This window comes from Gorilla gorilla, chromosome 4, assembly GCF_029281585.2.
Source record: "Gorilla gorilla gorilla isolate KB3781 chromosome 4, NHGRI_mGorGor1-v2.1_pri, whole genome shotgun sequence".
In the NCBI taxonomy this organism is placed as follows: domain Eukaryota; kingdom Metazoa; phylum Chordata; class Mammalia; order Primates; family Hominidae; genus Gorilla; species Gorilla gorilla.
The window spans coordinates 31,558,148-31,575,461 of NC_073228.2; the positions used below are offsets into that span (position 1 = coordinate 31,558,148).

Here is a 17,314-nt window from a genome sequence, read left to right on the forward strand (position 1 = left end):
TAATTTTTTTGTATTTTTTTAGTAGAGGCATGGTTTTGCCGTGCTGGCCAGGTTGGTCTCGAACTTCTGACCTCAGGCAGCCTGCCCGCCTGGGCCCCCCAAAGTGCTGGGATTACAGACGTGAGCCACCGCTCCTGGCCAAAAGACTCTTTTTTCCCTCTGCTATACTGTCTTCTTCATAAATCATTTATCCATATACATGTGGGTTCCCTATTATCTATAATATATTGACTGACTTGCTCATTCCTCAAGTGCATGTAGTTTAAGAGTTGCTAACTCATACCGCTGTGAAAAACAGACCTACTACTTAGAGTTCAATATTAGTTTACAGTTTTCCTTTTTCTCTAGCCCGAAGGTAGTATATATTCAGAATACTATGTTCAAAAGTTACTTGGGGTTATTTACACCCCTTTCCTTCAATGTGGTTATGTTATTCTTTTGCAAAACAATTAGGTTTATTTAACATGTTAAATTGTTGCCCCATCTATCTTTGTTTATTTTGTTAATTTTTTTGAGTATGTGAAATATTAACGTACTGTAATTAGAACTATACAGAAAGATATGTCCACAGACATATAATTTTCTCTGATTTCTTCTACCCAGTTCCCACCCACTCACTATGGATAATTAGTTTCTGGTTTATCATTTTTGTGTATCTTTTTGCACAATGAACAGATAAATATTTTCTTATTTCCCTATCATACACAAAAGATAGCATACTGTAGATACTCTTTGGTATTTTACTTTTTTCAATCTCAACAATATACCATCAGTCACTCCGTAACCGTTACAGAGAGCCCAGAAATTTCCCCATCAGTTTGCAGCTACATAATATGCCATTGAGTGAAGAAGGTACCACAGTTGATTAAACCATTCTACGTGTTTTCGTTTGTTTCTGTTAATTTGTAATTACAAATACTGTTGCAGTGAATAGCCTTGTGCATGTGTTTTGGTTTTTCATTTGTTGGTTGGTTTTTTTGAGACGGAGTCTCTCTCTGTCACCCAGGCTGGAGTGCAGTGGCCTGATCTTGGCTCACTGCAACCTCTACCTCCTGGGTTCAGGCAGTTCTCATGCCTCAGCCTCTCGAGTAGCTGGGATTACAAGCATGCACCACCACGCCCAGCTAATTTTTGTATTTTTAGTAGAGACGGGCATTCACCATGTTGGCCAGGCTAGTCCCAAACTCTTGACCTCAGGTGATCCACCCACCTTGGCCTCCCAAAGTGCTGGGATTACAGGCGTGAGCCACCATGACTGGCCTGTGCATGTGTATTTTTCTGTTGTTGGAGATGCTGCCATTCTTCTTTGAGATCTCTTTAAACAGTTCTTTCAAACCATGAATTTTTATAATTCTATTCTAATGAGGCCAACTTCTTTAGACGAGAAAATTTTTTTTAAGTCTTAGTGATAGCTCATGGTTGGGACTGATTTAGGGGATGCTGATACAAGAATTATATCTATTCCTTTCAGGGGAATAAACCTAAGCCACCCTGTTTAAAGAATTGAACTTGTGTTCGTGTTATAGAAATTGCTTGTTATCTCATTATTTGTGCTTTTTTTTTTTTCTTTTTCTTTTTTGTTACAGGGAAGAAACTTTTTGGTGAAGGCTACAGTGGACTAGAATATGATTATCGAGGTCTCATTAAACTTTACAACTCCATCGGAAATTACGAGAAAGTGTTTGAATATCACAATGTTCTGTCTAACTGGAACCGGTTGCGAGATCGGCAATATTCAGTGACAGATGCTCTTGAAGATGTCAACACCAGCCCCCAGTCCACTGAAGAAGTGGTGCAGTCCTTCCTGATTTCTCAGAATGTCGAGGGACCGAGCTGCTGAGGGAGGACCTCAGTTAACCAATTACCTTTTCCCGGATTCCAGGGAATTCATACTGTGAAATCAAAACCATGTTGTTTTGGGGGGCTGGAATTTGCATTGAAACACTGGTCCAGTCCATTGAAGACCCTATTTTGGGTGATCCCTATCTTGCAGAATGTCTGTAGGAATAAGCATATATCCAGTTATATTCAGCATGTACCGCATGTGTAAGTAGTCTGGCCCACATTTTCAACCTAGTAGAACAAACAACAGGAAATCTTTTTTTTGTTGTTTTTAAAAAATTCATTTTGCAGAAAGCCTGAAAGAAAAAAACATACCCCTAAATAAAACTATTTAAGAGTTTAAAAGAGTTGCATTCTTATTATGTAAGGATGATTTTAACAACTTTTTAATATGTAATTCTTCCATGTGGAGGTATTCAATACTGTAGTGTAAAGAAATTTTATGCGGAAAATCTTTATATGCAGTATAGAAAAGTTAACACAAGTACTAATAAAAGAGGGACATCCTGACTTACGTTTTTCTACCTTGCCCAGATAAGTGGATACAACCACTCTATATTACAAGGAAAGGACTGTCAGATTCATCTGAACTGGACCAGTGTTGATCTGTAATGTAATAGAAAATCTGATAGACCAGCACTTCTGACTTTTTTTTTTTGGTACAACAATGCAAGATGCTCTGATAGCATTTGCTAACAGGACCAGGAGGATCTAAAAAGGACCAGCCTAATGTAGAAGGTGGTTATTTGGACCAGAGGCTTTAGATTATTATTTTAGATCCTACATATACTTTTATCAGTAGAATGATTTCATTTAGATGTATAATGAAAAAGGATAATGCAAAAATTATGTTAATAGATACCAAATTAGGGAAGTTTGGCAATTTCAATGGCATATTTTTAGTCAAGGTACACAGATGGCAGTGCCATAAGCAAGTCTATAAATATCGGCTGCAGCCATCCCCCTCATTTTAAATGTTGCCCTAATAATCAATGCAGTTAACAAGTATATTGGCTGTGTGTCATGAAATAGTTCATGTTCAGATGGAAATGTTAGGTTACTGTATGGTTTATGGAGATTAATGAAAATGAATGCCCAAAAATAAGTCTTAGAAAATCCTTCATTTTTATGGTAAATAGTAATACAACTAGGTCATTTCGTTTGAAATCTAGGAGTCAAATGGAAAGATCCCCTAATAATACACCTATTTCACTAACTTGTCTTTCTGTTTATTGGGTTTTGATTTGATTTTTTGTAAGCCAGTCAGGTTATTTAATGATGAGGTAATAATCAAATTTAAGAATTCGTGACATGTAGGAATTCAAGAAACAAAAAGGTATTTTGCTGTTACCTCAATTCTTACTGTAGTAGCCCATCTGATGCTTCTATAGTTAAGAATCTGGGTTCCCCCCCTATTTTCAGGGGTTCATGACTTGGCTGTTAAAGATGTTGCTCCTAGCTAATGCTTGGAGTAGTCTGTGGGTGAATGGATGTGTGTTGAATTTTAGTTTTCTTTTAACATGCATGTTGGGTGAGGGGAAAAAAATCTAAGCTGTCTGCCACATTGAGTACAGAAAAGTTGTAGATTTCAAATTTTATTAATATTTTAAGCACTTTTTTGAACTTCCCAACCTTGTTTGAAGCTGTTATTTGCAGTCCTATTAGTTTTGAGCCATTGCATTTAAGTTCCCTAGGAGGGGGTTGGTTGGGGGATGTACTGAAAGAGATGAAGCATACCCACACCCTAAGATGGTAACTGTGTGATTTAGAAACCTGAGTTTACTGCTCAAATCGAATTATTTTCTTTTTAAATTTTGGAAAGAGTAAATTGACGTACTTGCAGTTTATGAAGCTGCCCCCCACCCCTCAGTTAATTGCAGTCTAATGTCAAGAGGCACTTCTTTATTAATTACCAAATAGTCTTTGTGACCAAGGACTAACATTTTTAAGTTACTCAGCTCTATCCTCATGGGCCTATATATTTAATACCTCCAAAGATATTTTCAGGATAGGCTTTGTATACTTCTATTGGTTATTTAGAATCCAGTGGTATGTTTGTGGTATAGGAATGTCATGGTAAATTGTTTTTCAATAAATATTTTGAAACATGTTTCCATATGAAGTTTTTTTTTCAATCTGTATTTTTTGGTTTTGTGCACATACAGCATTTCCTAGGATAAAAATAAACAAATGACTTACAGCCTCATCCTCCCTAACTCCGTTTGAACTCAACTTAGCTCACACTCAGTGATAAAACAACATGATATGTAGAAGCCTAGGATCACAGGGTGATAATGTCAACTGGCAGCCAGTTGTGTTTTTTTGAAACATCATTATTGGCAGTTTCTCCTTATCACCACTGCTTTAATGTAGTTTTTTTGTAAATCCATATACTTTAATGCATACACTCTAGCTTAAGAAAACATTGCTATTTTGGTTAGGGATATGACTTAATGTGCTATTATTTCTGGTTCTAATGAAAAGTAATACCCTATGACTTTAAGTGTAAGATTCATCCTTTAAGTAGGGATGTTTAGGATAAGTTAGAGAGATGTGTGCCACTATGATTTATTGGGTTTCTTAAAAATCTCGAAGAAAATAATAAAATTTAACTCACAATAAGTTAACTTGTGCAAACTTTTTACATATGGTGAGGTGTGTAAGGAAGCCCTGGCCAACTTAAAGATTTTTCTGGAGGTTCAGCAAAGTTATGTTAAATTAGGGGCCTTTGGTCTCATCCTTCTCTGACTCTTCTACCCAGTCTTTTCCTAAAGTTCGGTGCTACTCCAGTTGGGTGCATCAGGGAGCTCCGTCAGCACTCGCATGTGTCGCTCAGGTGGCCATTCATGCCTGCATTCCATTTAATAGAGTCAATTGGAATTTTTAGAGCATAATCTTTATGGGTCCTCAAAGCTGACTTTGCCAAATGGATTGAGACCCTTACTACCATCAAATCTCTGTCTCTGCTTGGTTAAAAATTGGCTCACTATTGCTTTGTAGTAACCCCTGCCCAGGTATTTTTTCATTTGTGAAAATAATTTGAGAAAGACCTTTGTTCCTAGCCTGTTGGGAAAAGTTTATACTTTTATGAAAATTAAGTACAGAGGCTGCGATCTTAGAAATAATGAAGGTGCCATTTGGCTGCTCCTTAATAGTGCAGACAGAAAACTGCAGTGAACACATGCCAAAACATGATTGAAGCCTTTGGCTGAAACTTTATACATAGAAATAATGATTTGCTCATAACAGGTATCATTAACTGCCACTTTTTATGTTTTCCCTAGAATTTGTAGCCTTGCTGCTTGCTTTTTTTCTGGGTGGCAAAGTTACTACTGGAAAAACACTATAAGTACAAATTTTTTAGAGTTTTATCTTTGCTTTAAAAGTGGATGTGTATTTCACCTCTTGGCTGTGGAGGACCTTAGTTGCCAGGAAATTTTTTTTTTTTTTTTCAGACGGAGTTTCGCTCTTGTTGCCCAGGCTGGGAGGGCAATGGCACCGTCTTGGCTCACTGCAACCTCCGCCTCCCGGGTTCAAGCGATTCTCCTGCCTCAGCCTTCCGAGTAGCTGGGATTACAGGCTCCTGCCACCACGCCTGGCTAGGTAATTTTTTGTTGTTAATATGACATTTGGATTAATCTCCAGCTTCAACAGTACTACTTTTGTCCATAAATCTCAGGAATGTTTTAGGCAGAAAACTGGTTTTACCCTGTTGATAATCAGAAGGAGTGTGCTTTAGGATTTATTGCATAATACTATTCTTTAATTGCAATCCTAGGTATCTATAGCATGAGTGGCCTTAGTGAGTTTGTTGAAGTGCACATGTTTTTCAAGAGTAAAATTTAAGATTAAAAATATATCCTATATATAGATATCTAGAAAACTTGGTTTGTGGTGCACAGTTAAGTGTTGGATCACTAAATAACCATTGCAGGTACCGTTTGTGTAACATTACTCATTTCTGTATATTCCTTTTATGGGAAGATATTTTGCCATGGTAACTAAAACTTTTCAGTTCTACTTTTATGATGTGAATGAATGCTACATTTTATTAAATATTACCAGGTCAGTACTATTTTTATACTTTATTAAGCAACAGGGGATTTTAGTTTAATAGGCTCAGAATAAAAAGTTCTTAATGGAACAGTTAAAAACAAAACACTAACAATCTTTACGTGAAAATCCCCACTAATAGTGCCACAATAATTTCTATAGAAATATCTAAGGTCATTAAATAGATTTTTGAAGACAGTTCTTCATTGTGTCAGGATGACCTTTCATATCATTCTCACCAACTTGTAGTGCCCACCGTTATTTGTAACTATTAAACCATACTAAGTATGTTTGTAACCAGCATTGTGATATATTCTGTACTTGTATTGCTAAAAATGAATTATTGACCTAATAAATATAGTGTTCCTGCATTCATAGTGTATCTGTTTCCAATTTGGTTTTGATTGCTTTTGGTTGGGATTAAGCTTTGCAGACAGTTTTTATTAGAGAACAGTGTGAGAGAAACTGTTGGAACTAGAACAAAAGTGCTCTTGTTCAAGAAAATTAAGATGTGTGGCAGAGGAGGCACATGGTAACATCTGGAGATTGTGCTGATGAAAAGCACTTGGAAAAAGACAAAGCACTGCATTAATGCAAAGGGATTTTTTAGTCTTTACAAAAGTATACCATTCTTTTAAGAATCCTCTCACTCTAAAGGCTGAAGATGAATGATGAGACCTGGTAAAGTTCTGCTGGAATAGTGAAGAAAAGCCTAGATTGGAGTTTCAGTTCCAGCTGTCTCTGAACTGGAAGATTCTGAGTTACGTCATTCCAGCCCTCTTTGTGTTTTATTTCCTCACATGAATAAGGGGGTAAAATCAGGTCTTTAAAAAACTTCACCATGAAACAGCATAAATCTGAAGGACTCAGAAACCAGTTATAGGAAACGAAGCCATATTTTTAAAGATTAGGAAGAAAATATTGTAGACAAAATCCCACCATCACTTGGAATATAGTCAGCACCAGCTTCACTGCCTGCCACCTTCAGTGATACTGAATTTAAAAATGTTTCTTTTTACATCTCCATGACTGAACCTCTGAACATGCGATTTCGTCGTCTTTGTGCAATGCCATTTCCTGGATAGTGTTACTCATCTGTCAAGCTCAAAAATCAAGGGAACCCTTCCCTTAAAGTTTGAGTTGCCACTTGGTACTAATGCAGCATTTTAGAGCTTTGTGAAAGCAATTACCATATGGCCATATAACTTACAGTGTTAAGACTCTTTCCAACTTGTAAACTTTGCTGATCTGTGTATTCAACATAGAGTTTATCCTGTGACAGATACTGTCCTGAGTGTGTTAGCAAACCACACTCAAGTTACTTTAAGCACACATTTCTATAGACAAATGCCCATTAGGATGGCTATTACAGAAAGTAAGTGTTGGCAAGGATGTGCAGAAATGAGAGCCCTTGTGCACTGTTGGCAGGAATGTAAAATGCTGCATCTGCTGTGAAAAACTATCACCTGTGCTCAAAAAATTAAAAACACAATTACTCTATGATCCAGCAATTCAACTTCTGGGTATAGATCCAAAAGAATTGAAAGGGTCTTGAACAGATATTTATATACCCGTGTAGCAGCATTATTTGCAGTAGCCAAAAGCGAAAGCAACCTAAATGTCTTAACAATGCATGAACAGATAAATATGGCAGGCCAGGCGTGGTGGCTCATGTGTATTCCTAACTCTGGGAGGCAGGCCGACGCAGGAGGATTATTTGAGCCCAGGAGTTCGAGACCAGCCTGGGCAACAAGGTGAAATGCTGTCTCTACAAAAAATACAAAAAAATAATTAGCTGGGCGTGGTGGCACACACCTGTAGTCCCAGCTACTCAGGAGGCTGAGGTGGGAGGATTGCTTGAGCCCAGGAGGTTGAGGCTGAGTGAGCCGTGATCACACCACACTGCACTCCAGCCTGGGCAAGAGAATGAGAACCTGTTGAGAAATACGGCATACACATACAGTAGGATACTATTCAGCCATAAGAATACGAAATTCTGACATAAGCTATAATGTGGACAAACCTTGAAGACATTATGCTAAGTGAAATAAGACAGTCACAGAGTATATGATACTATTATATGATGCACCTAGAGTAGTCAAATTCATAGAAGCAGAAAGTAGGATAGTGATTGCCAGGAGCTGGGGATAGGGGGAAATGGGGAGTAGTTGCCTAATGCAGGGGTCCCCAACCCCCGGGGATCTGTGGCCTGTCAGGCACTGGGCCACGTGGCAGGAGGTGAGCAGTGGGTGGGTGAACGAGCAGAGCTTCTGTATTTACAGCCCATCCCCATCACTTGCCTGAGCTCCACCTCCTGTCAGATCAGTGGCAGCATTAGGTGAACCCTATTGTGAACTGCACGTGTGATGGGTCTAGGTTATGCACTTCCTATGAGAATCTAATGCCTGATGATCTGTCACTGTCTCCCATCACGCCCAGATGGGACTGTCTAGTACAGGAAAGCAAGCTCAGCTCCCACTGATTCTACATTATGGTGAGTTGTATAATTATTTCATTATATATTACAATGTAATAGTAATAGAAATAAAGTGCACAGTAAATGTAATATGCTTGAGGCCAGGCACAGTGGCTCACACCTGTAATCCCAGCACTCTAGAAGGCCAAGGCAGGCATATCACTTGAGCTCAGGAGTTCGAGACCTGAACATAGCAAAACCTCGTCTCTACCAAAAAATACAAAAAATTAGCTGGGTTTGGTGGTACATGCCTGTGGTCCCAGCTGCTCAGGAGGCTGAGGTGGGAGGGTTGCTTGAGCCTGGGAGGTTGAGGCTGCAGTGAGACGCGATTGTGCCACTGCACCCCAGCCTGGATGACACAGTGAGACCCTGTCTCAATTTTAAAAAAAAATTTAATGCATTTAAATCATCTCAAAAGCACCCCACCTCCCCCTGCTTCCGATCTGTGGAAAAACTGTCTTCCACAAAGCCAACCCCTGGTGACAAAAAGGTTGGGGACCACTGCACTAATGGATCTAGAGTTTGTCTTTTGTGTGATGCAAAAGTTCTGGAGATTGGTTTCACAACACTGTGAAAATTAATACTAGTGAATTTTACATATAAAATGGTTCAGACAGGGCCGGGCGCAGTGGCTCATGCCTGTAATCCCAGCACTTTGGGAGATTGAGGCAGGTTGATCACCTGAGATCAGGAGTTTGAGACCAGCCTGACCAACATGGTGAAACCCCATCTCTACTAAAAATACAAAAATTAGCCGGGTGTGGTGGCGGACGCCTGTAGTCCCAGCTACTAGGGAGGCTGAGACAGGAGAATTGCTTGAACCCAGGATGCGGAGGTTGCAGTGAGCTGAGATTGTGACAACACTCCAGCCTGGGCGAAAGAGCAAGACTCCACCTAAAAAAAAAGAAAAAAAAAATCTATATGTATTGTTCAGACAGTAAACTTTATGTGTATTTTATAACTATATATATTATATATTTTATATATAATATATAGTTCAGACAATAAATTTTATGTGTATTTTACAACTATGTATATAATATATATTGTTCAGACAGTAAATTTCGTGTATTTTACAATAATTTTTAAAAATCAGACTTCACTTTGCACAAGCAGTTAAATATGATGCATAAAGTTTGAAAAAAATCTGTGAATGATCACTTCCAGAAAGTGCCTTGAAAAACCTCTAGTGTAATTTATTTTTGAATTAGAACTTTTGTGTAACAAGTGAAAGTTGATTTGCATTTAAATTCTTTCCAAGTACAGAATCAGGCTTTTTCACTCCTGCTGCTCTTTAAATAGTTTGAGTATTTTTCTTTCCTGTTACATAATGACTGATTATTTCTCTCTATGAGCTAAGAATGACCCAGATGTTGCCTCCTGTTTCACTTAGCTATGAGGTGTGTGTTTCTGTTTTGTTTTTAGACAGGTTCTCACTGTTGCCCAGGCTGGTTTCAAACTCCTGGATTCAAGCAACCCTTCTGCCTCAGCTTCCTGAGTAGCTGGGATTACAGGCTTGAGCCACTGTGCCTGGCTCAAGAATAGTTATTTTTCATTTCTAAATGTTCTATTTTTTTTCAAGTCTGTATACTCTTTTCCTATCACATATTCTCATGCCTGTAATTCCAGCACTTTGGGAGGCCGAAGCAGGTGGATTGCTTGATGTCAGGAGTTTGAGACCAGCCTGGGCAACATGGCGAGAATCCATGTCTACAAAAAAACATTTTTAAAGTTAGCCAGGCATGATGGTACATGCCTGTAGTCCCGGCTACTCAAGAGGCTGAGGCAGAAGGGTCACTTGAGCCCAGGAAATCGAGGGTGCAGTGAGCTATTATGTCACTGCACTTCAGGCTGGGTGACAGAGTGAGACCCTGTCTCAAAAAAAAAAAAAAAAAAAAAAAAAGGCTGGGCGCGGTGGATCACGTCTGTAATCCCAGCACTTTGGGAGACCGAGGCGGCCAGATCACGAGGTCAGGAGAGCGAAACCATCCTGGCTAACATGGCAAAACCCCGTCTCTACTAAAAACACAAAAAAAGTAGCCAGGCGTGGTGGCGGGCGCCTGTAGTCCCAGCTACTCGGGAGGCTGAGGCAGGAGAATGGCATGAACCCGGGAGGTGGAGCTTGCAGTGAGCCGAGATAGCACCGCTGCACTCCAGCCTGGCGACAGAGCAAGACTCTGTCTCAAAAAAAAAAAAAAAAAAAAAAAAAAAGCAAATGTCTGTATACAAAAACAAGAAAAATCAAAAAGAGCCTTGTGTGTGGAGGAGTCAAAAAGCTTGGGCAGTCAGAATCTCAACTCAGCTAAGTCAGCCCCTAAGCCTCTATTTTCTTTTTCTTTCTTCTTCTTCTTGTTTTTTTTTTTTTTGAGACAGAGTCTCGCTCCGTCACCCAGGCTACAGTGCAGTGGTACAATCTCGGGTCACTGCAACCTCTGCCTCCTGGGTTCAAGCAATTCTCCTGCCTCAGCCTACTGAGTAGCTGGGATTACATGCACGCACCGCCAAGCCTGGCCAATTTTTGTATTTTTAGTAGAGATGGGATTTTGCCATGTTAGCTAGGCTGGTCTCGAACTCCTGACCTCAAGTGATCCACCGACCTTGGTCTCCCAAAGTGCTGGGATTACACATGTGAGCCACCAAGCCTGGCCATAGCCTGTTTTCTTTGTAATGGGGAGAAGGAGTTTCCCTCACAAGTTTGACACAAAAATCCAGTGAGAATGGATGTAAAACTGTTTGCTATTTCTCTTCAGTTACATATATTTGTGATAATTATTATAAAGAGGAAACTTTGGGTGACTCCTGAGAGACTGGGGTGGGAGTGGGTCAGGCAGTTAGTCACTACATTCACGGTTAGGAGCCTCTTCCATTTAAAACTCGAAACCACCATCAGAGTGAACAGGCAACCTACAGAATGGGAGAAAATTTTTGCAACCTACTCATCTGACAAAGGGCTAATAGCCAGAATCTACAATGAACTCAAACAAATTTACAAGAGAAAAACAACCCCATCAAGAAGTGGGAGAAATATATGAACAGACACTTCTCAAAAGAAGACATTTATGCAGCCAAAAAACACATGAAAAAATGCTCATCATCACTGGCTATCAGAGAAATGCAAATCAAAACCACAGTGAGATACCATCTCACACCAGTTAGAATGGCGATCATTAAAAAGTCAGGAAACAGCTGGGCACGGTGGCTCAAGCCTGTAATCCCAGCACTTTGGGAGGCCGAGGCGGGTGGATCACGAGGTCATGAGATCGAGACCATCCTGGCTAACACGGTGAAACCCCGTCTCTACTAAAAATACAAAAATTAGCCGGGCATGGTGGCGGGCGCCTGTAGTCCCAGCTACTCCGGAGGCTGAGGCAGGAGAATGGCGTGAACCCGGGAGGCGGAGCTTGCAGTGAGCCAAGACTGCGCCACTGCACTCCAGCCTGGGTGACAGAGTGAGACTCCGTCTCAAAAAAAAAAATTAAAAAAAAATAATAATAATAAACTGAAAGTAAAACTTTAGGGAAAGTACCCTTTATTCTCTAAGGAAAAGGACCCTTCTCGAAGGCTCCGATAGTGAGGCACTTTCTCTAGGATGAGCCTCACCCCTAAGGCAGCATAGGCCAAGATATGATTTGGGGATTTCCACCAAGGCTCCCCACTTCCCAATAGCCTCTCCAACAACCTGTTTCTGGTGTTCCCAAGTCCACCATTATATTTTTGGGTAGAGATACTTTTAAAAAATAAAAATTCTAGAAGTAATACATTTTGGTTAGGCGCAGTGGCTAATGCCTGTAATCCCAGCACTTTGGGAGGCTGAGGTGGGCGGATCACCTGAGGTCAAGAGTTCGAGACCAGCCTGGACAACATGGTGAAACCCCATCTCTACTAGAAATACAAAAATTAGCTGGGCGTGGTGGGGCACGCCTGTAATCCCAGCAACTCTGGAGGTAGGGCAGGAGAATCGCTTGAACCCGGGAGGCAGAGGTTGTGGTGAGTGGAGATTGCACCACTGCACTCCAACCTGGGTGACAGAGTGAGACTGTCTTAAAAAAAAAAAAAAAGAAGAAGAAGAAGGAGAAGAAGTAATACATTTTAGTCTTGAGGGTTATTTCTATCTTGTGAGAAATGAGTGTGTGGGCCAAGAGTAGGTGAAACATATGTCGTTGGTATGTAGGAAGTGCGCTGGCCTGGGGGACCTCAGGTCTGAGTTGTAGTTCCAGTTCTGCCATTGACTTCCTGCACAACCTTGGAGAAGTCGCCTTTCTTCTTGGGCCTCTGTTTTCCCCTCTGAACGAGGTGGTGGTTGGTCAGAATTCTCTGTTTTGGGTTCGTTCATTCATTAAAAGTTTGCTAAGTACCTATTATATGTTGAATACTATTGTAATTGCTTTGGATACAGCAATGAACAGGACAGACAAAAATCTCTAACCCTGTGGAACTTACATTCTAAGGGAAGAAGACAGTTAATAAACAAGAAATATAATAATTGACCGGGTGTGGTGGCTCACGCCTGTAATCTCAGCACTTTGGTAGGCGGAGGCCAGCGGAGTTTGAGACCAGCCTGGACAACATGGTGAAACCCCGTCTCCACTGAAAACACAAAAAAATTAGCCAGGCTTGGTGGCGCGCTCCTGTAAGCCCAGCTACCTGGGAGGCTGAGGCAGGAGAATCGCTTGAACCCGGGAGGCGGAGGTTGCAGTGAGCCGAGACTGCGCCATTGCACTCCAGCCTGGGCGACAGAGTGAGACTCCGTCTAAGGAAAAAAGAAAGAAAGAAAGCTTCAAAACCAAGCCTCACTTGTTGTCCATTTTTGCCTTTATGCGTCCCGATTGTTCTCAAGGTTGATAAGCGAACCCCTGGCTCCCTTCTCTCATCTTCATCTTTTGCACACGCTGGTTTGCACATGTTGGTTGAAAGAACAAGGCTGTAGTGTCTCACAATTCCTCTAGGTGGCAGTGCTGCCTTGACTACTGGGGATACTTCGTGTTTTGGACTGTTCCCAAAACAGCCACATTTCTGAAATCTCTTAGGAGTAAAAAACATTGGAAAGCCCGTAGTCATCATGGACACCCTCCAGCCCGACTTCCCTTCCCTCTGAAATCCTCCCTGCTTTGACAAAACTGTCAGGGTCTAGCCAAGCCAGGCTGGCCCCAGGCCTGTGCCTTGGCCGTCTCATCTTGCCACTTCCAGGAGGCGATGACTCTAAGGAAGAAAGAAATGACGCTTCCTCCCCGCTTCCCCCATTCATGCTTCCCTGAACTCCTTCTTCGAGACTAGACTGATATTCATTTTAGCCTTGTCAGTCTATAACGATACTTACTTCTGAACACAAATCGAGGGAGGGAGGGAGAAGAGTCACACACATCTGCCCTGGCCTCTCCTGCTCCAGGGCAGCCCTGCACCCTATATGCTGCTGCCTCAGGCAGAGCCCTGGAGAATATGTCATTTGTGTTTTTGGGGAATGTTTGGACCTACTTACCCTCCTGGAAATGATAAAAGTTCACAAAATTTGGAGGAAGAAGAGGCGAGAACGATCCCCGGACCGAGCAAAGCCCGCGCGCCGCTGCATCCTGCGCCCAGTGCCTACGTCTCAATGCCATCGTCGCCGCCACCATGACCAAGAGAAAGGCTGAAGGGGATGCTAAAGGAGATAAAGCCAAGACGAAGGACGAACCACAGAAAAGATCCGCGAGGTTGTCTGCTAAACCTGCTTTTCCAAAGCCGGAGCCTAAGCCTAAAATGGCCCCTGCAAAGAAGGGAGAGAAGGTACCCAAAGGGAAAAACGGAAAAGCTGATGCTGGCAAGGAGGGAATAGCCCTGCAGAAAATGAAGATGCCAAAACAGATCAGGCACAGAAAGCTGAAGGTGCTGGAGATGCCAAGTGAAGTGTGTGCATTTTTGATAACTGTGAACATCTGGTGACTATACAGTTTGAAATACTATTTTTTATCAAGATTTATAAAAATGCAGAATTTTATTTTACTTTTTTTTTAAGCTACGTTGTTAGCACACAGAACACTTCATTGTTGTTTTTAGGGGAAGGGGCATACGTCACTAATAGAATGTCTCCGAAGCTGGATTGATGTGGGGAAAACACCTTTCCCTTCTAGTTTTGAGAGACTTCCTTTTGGCTCCCAGGAGGAGGGATTCCCTGGCTTTGATACACATGGTCACCTTGGCACAAAAGCCTTGTGGTATGGAAAAACAAATTTGTTTTTATGTCCTCTTCTCCCTTTCCATCTTTCAGCATAGACTTAACTCCCTTAAGCCCAGACATCTGTTGGGACCTGACCCCTAGTCATTGGTTACCAGTGTCAGGCAATCTGGACTTTCCAGATGCCACTGAGATGGCACCTGTCAAAAAGCAGTGGTTCCATTTCTAGATTGTGAATCTTCAGATAAATTCTGCCATTTTCATTTCACTTCCTGAAAGTCAAGGTCGGTTTGTGAAAAGTTAACAGCATGCTGAATGTGAAACATCAACCCTCACTCTAAACTTTCCCTGTTCAGAGCATCAGATGAAGACTTCATTGGGTTTTATACTGGCTTTCTTTTTGGTAGTCCACTGAAGAATCCAGGGAGTTTGAAAGTTGTTGTATACTGTTAATGATTGTCTGCCCATGTCCTGCCTGAAATACCATGACTGTTTATGGAAAGTATCTTTAATAAAGCTGGATACAGTTTGGCTTGGAAAAAAAAAGTTCACAAAATTTGCAGCCTGATGATGCAATAGAAAAAGAAAAACTCGCTCTTGGCTTTCGGCTTGGAGGAGGCCAAGGTGCAACTTTCTTCGGTTGTCCCGAATCCGGGTTCATCTGACACCAGCCGCCTCCACCATGCTGCCAAAGTTCGACCCCAACAAGATCAAAGTCATATACCTGAGGTGCACCGGAGGTGCCACTTCTGCCCTGGCCCCCAAGATCAGCCCCCTAGGTCTGTCTCCAAAAAACGTTGGTGGTGACATTGCCAAGGCAACGGGTGACTGGAAGGGCCTGAGGATTACAGTAAAACTGACCATTCAGAACAGACAGGCCCAGATTGAGGTGGTGCCTTCTGCCTCTGCCCTGATCATCAAAGCCCTCAAGGAACCACCAGAGACAGAAAGAAACAGAAAAACATTAAATACAGTGGGAATATCACTTTTGATGAGATCGTCAACATTGCTCGACAGATGGAGCACCGATCCTTAGCCAGAGAACTCTCTGGAACCATTAAAGAGATCCTGGGGACTGCCCAGTCTGTGGGCTGTAATGTTGATGGCTGCCACCCTCATGACATCGTAGATGACATCAACAGTGGTGCTGTGGAATGCCCAGCTAGTTAAGCACAAAGTAAAATATTTCAATAAAGGATCATTTGACAACTAGTGAAAAAAAAAAAAAAAGAAAAAGAAAAACTCATTTTCTGGGGAGAAATTCAAGCTGGCAGCAGAAATTGGCATAAGTAAGGAGGAGCCAAATGCTAATCCCCAAGACAATGGGGAAAATGTCTCCAGGGCATGTCAGAGACCTTCTTGGAAGCCCCTCCCATCACAGGCCCAGAGGTCTAGAAGGGAAAAAATGTTTTCCTGGGCCAGGTCCAGGGCTCACCTGCTGTGTGCAGGCTCGGGATTTGGTGCCCTGCATCCCAGCTGCTCCAGCATGGCTAGAAGGGTACAGCTTGGGCCATAGATTCAGAAGGTGCAAGTCACAAACTTTGGCAGCTTCCACATAGTGTTGAGCCTGTGGATGCACAGAAGTCAAGAATTGAGGTTTGGGAACCTCCACTTAGATTTCAGAGGATGTATGGAAATGCTTGAATGTCCAGGCAGAGGTATGCTGTAGGGGTGGAGCCCTCATGGAGAACCTTTCCTAGGGCAGTATGGAAGGAAAATGTAAGGTAGGAGACTCCACACAGAGTTCCCACTGGGGCACTGCCTGGTGGAGCTGTCAGATGAGGCCCACTGCCCTCCAGAACCCAGAATGGTAGATCCACCAACAGCTCACTATATGCCTGGAAAAGCTGCAGGCACTCAATGCCTGTGAAAGCAGCCAGGAGTGGGGCTGTATCCTGCAAAGCCACAGGGCTGGAGCTGCCCAAGACCATGGGAACCTACCTGTTGCATCAGCATGACCTCAATGTGAGACATGGAGTCAAAAGAGATCATTTTGGAACTTTAATATTGGACTGCCCTGTTGGATTTTGGACTTGTATGGGACCTGTAGTCTCTTCATTTTGCCCAATTTCTTCCGTTTGGAATGGTTGTATTTACCCAATGCCTGCACCCCCATTGTGTCTAGGAAGTAACTAACTTGGCTTTTGATTTTACAGGTTCATAGGCAGAAGGGACTTGCCTTGTCTCAGATGAGATGTTGGATTTGAACTTTTGGGTTAATGCTGAAATGAATTAAGACTTTGGGGAACTGTTGTGAACGCATGATTGGTTTTAAAATGTGAGGAAATGAGATTTGGGAAGGGCCGGGGCGGTATGGTATGGTTTGGCTCTGTGTCCCCACCCAAATCTCACCTCTAATTGTAACAATACCCACATGTTGTGGGAGGGACCAAGTGGGAGGTAACTGAATCATGAGGGTGGGTTTTTTTCCATGCTGTTCTCATAAGTCTCATGAGATCTCATAGTTTTATAAAGGGGAGTTCTCCTGTACACACTCTCTTGCCTGCTGCCATGTAAGATGTGACTTTGCTCCTCATTTGCCTTCTGCCATGACTGTGAGGCCTCCCCAGCCACGTGGAACTGAGTCAATTAAACCTCTTTCCTTTATAAATTACCCAGTCTCAGGTATGTCTTTATTAGCAGTGCAAGAAAAGACTAACACATGGGCTCAAGCGATTCTCCCACCTTAGCCTCCCAAATAGCTGGGACTACAGGTGTGCATCACTATGAACAGCTAATTTTTTTGTAGAGATGGGGTTTTCCCATATCACCCTGACTAGTCTGGAACTCCT

The 17,314-nt window shown here is 42.0% G+C and overlaps 1 protein-coding gene and 2 pseudogenes across 1 annotated transcript in view; all 3 read left to right on the top strand.

The window, feature by feature from the left end:
* The window catches only part of APPBP2 (amyloid beta precursor protein binding protein 2), an 84,597-nt gene extending 78,331 nt beyond the window's left edge, over positions 1 to 6,266 (top strand). The window contains exon 13 of the mRNA XM_031011304.3: positions 1,587 to 6,266. Within this exon, the coding sequence (XP_030867164.1) occupies positions 1,587 to 1,840 (254 nt within the window). The 3' untranslated portion in view covers positions 1,841 to 6,266. The remainder of the gene's footprint in view (positions 1 to 1,586) is intronic.
* A 7,454-nt stretch (positions 6,267 to 13,720) lies between these two features.
* LOC129533457 (non-histone chromosomal protein HMG-17-like) lies at positions 13,721 to 14,290 on the top strand (annotated as a pseudogene).
* Positions 14,291 to 15,075: 785 nt separating this feature from the next.
* LOC134758509 (large ribosomal subunit protein uL11-like) lies at positions 15,076 to 17,086 on the top strand (annotated as a pseudogene).
* The last annotated feature ends 228 nt before the right edge of the window (positions 17,087 to 17,314 follow it).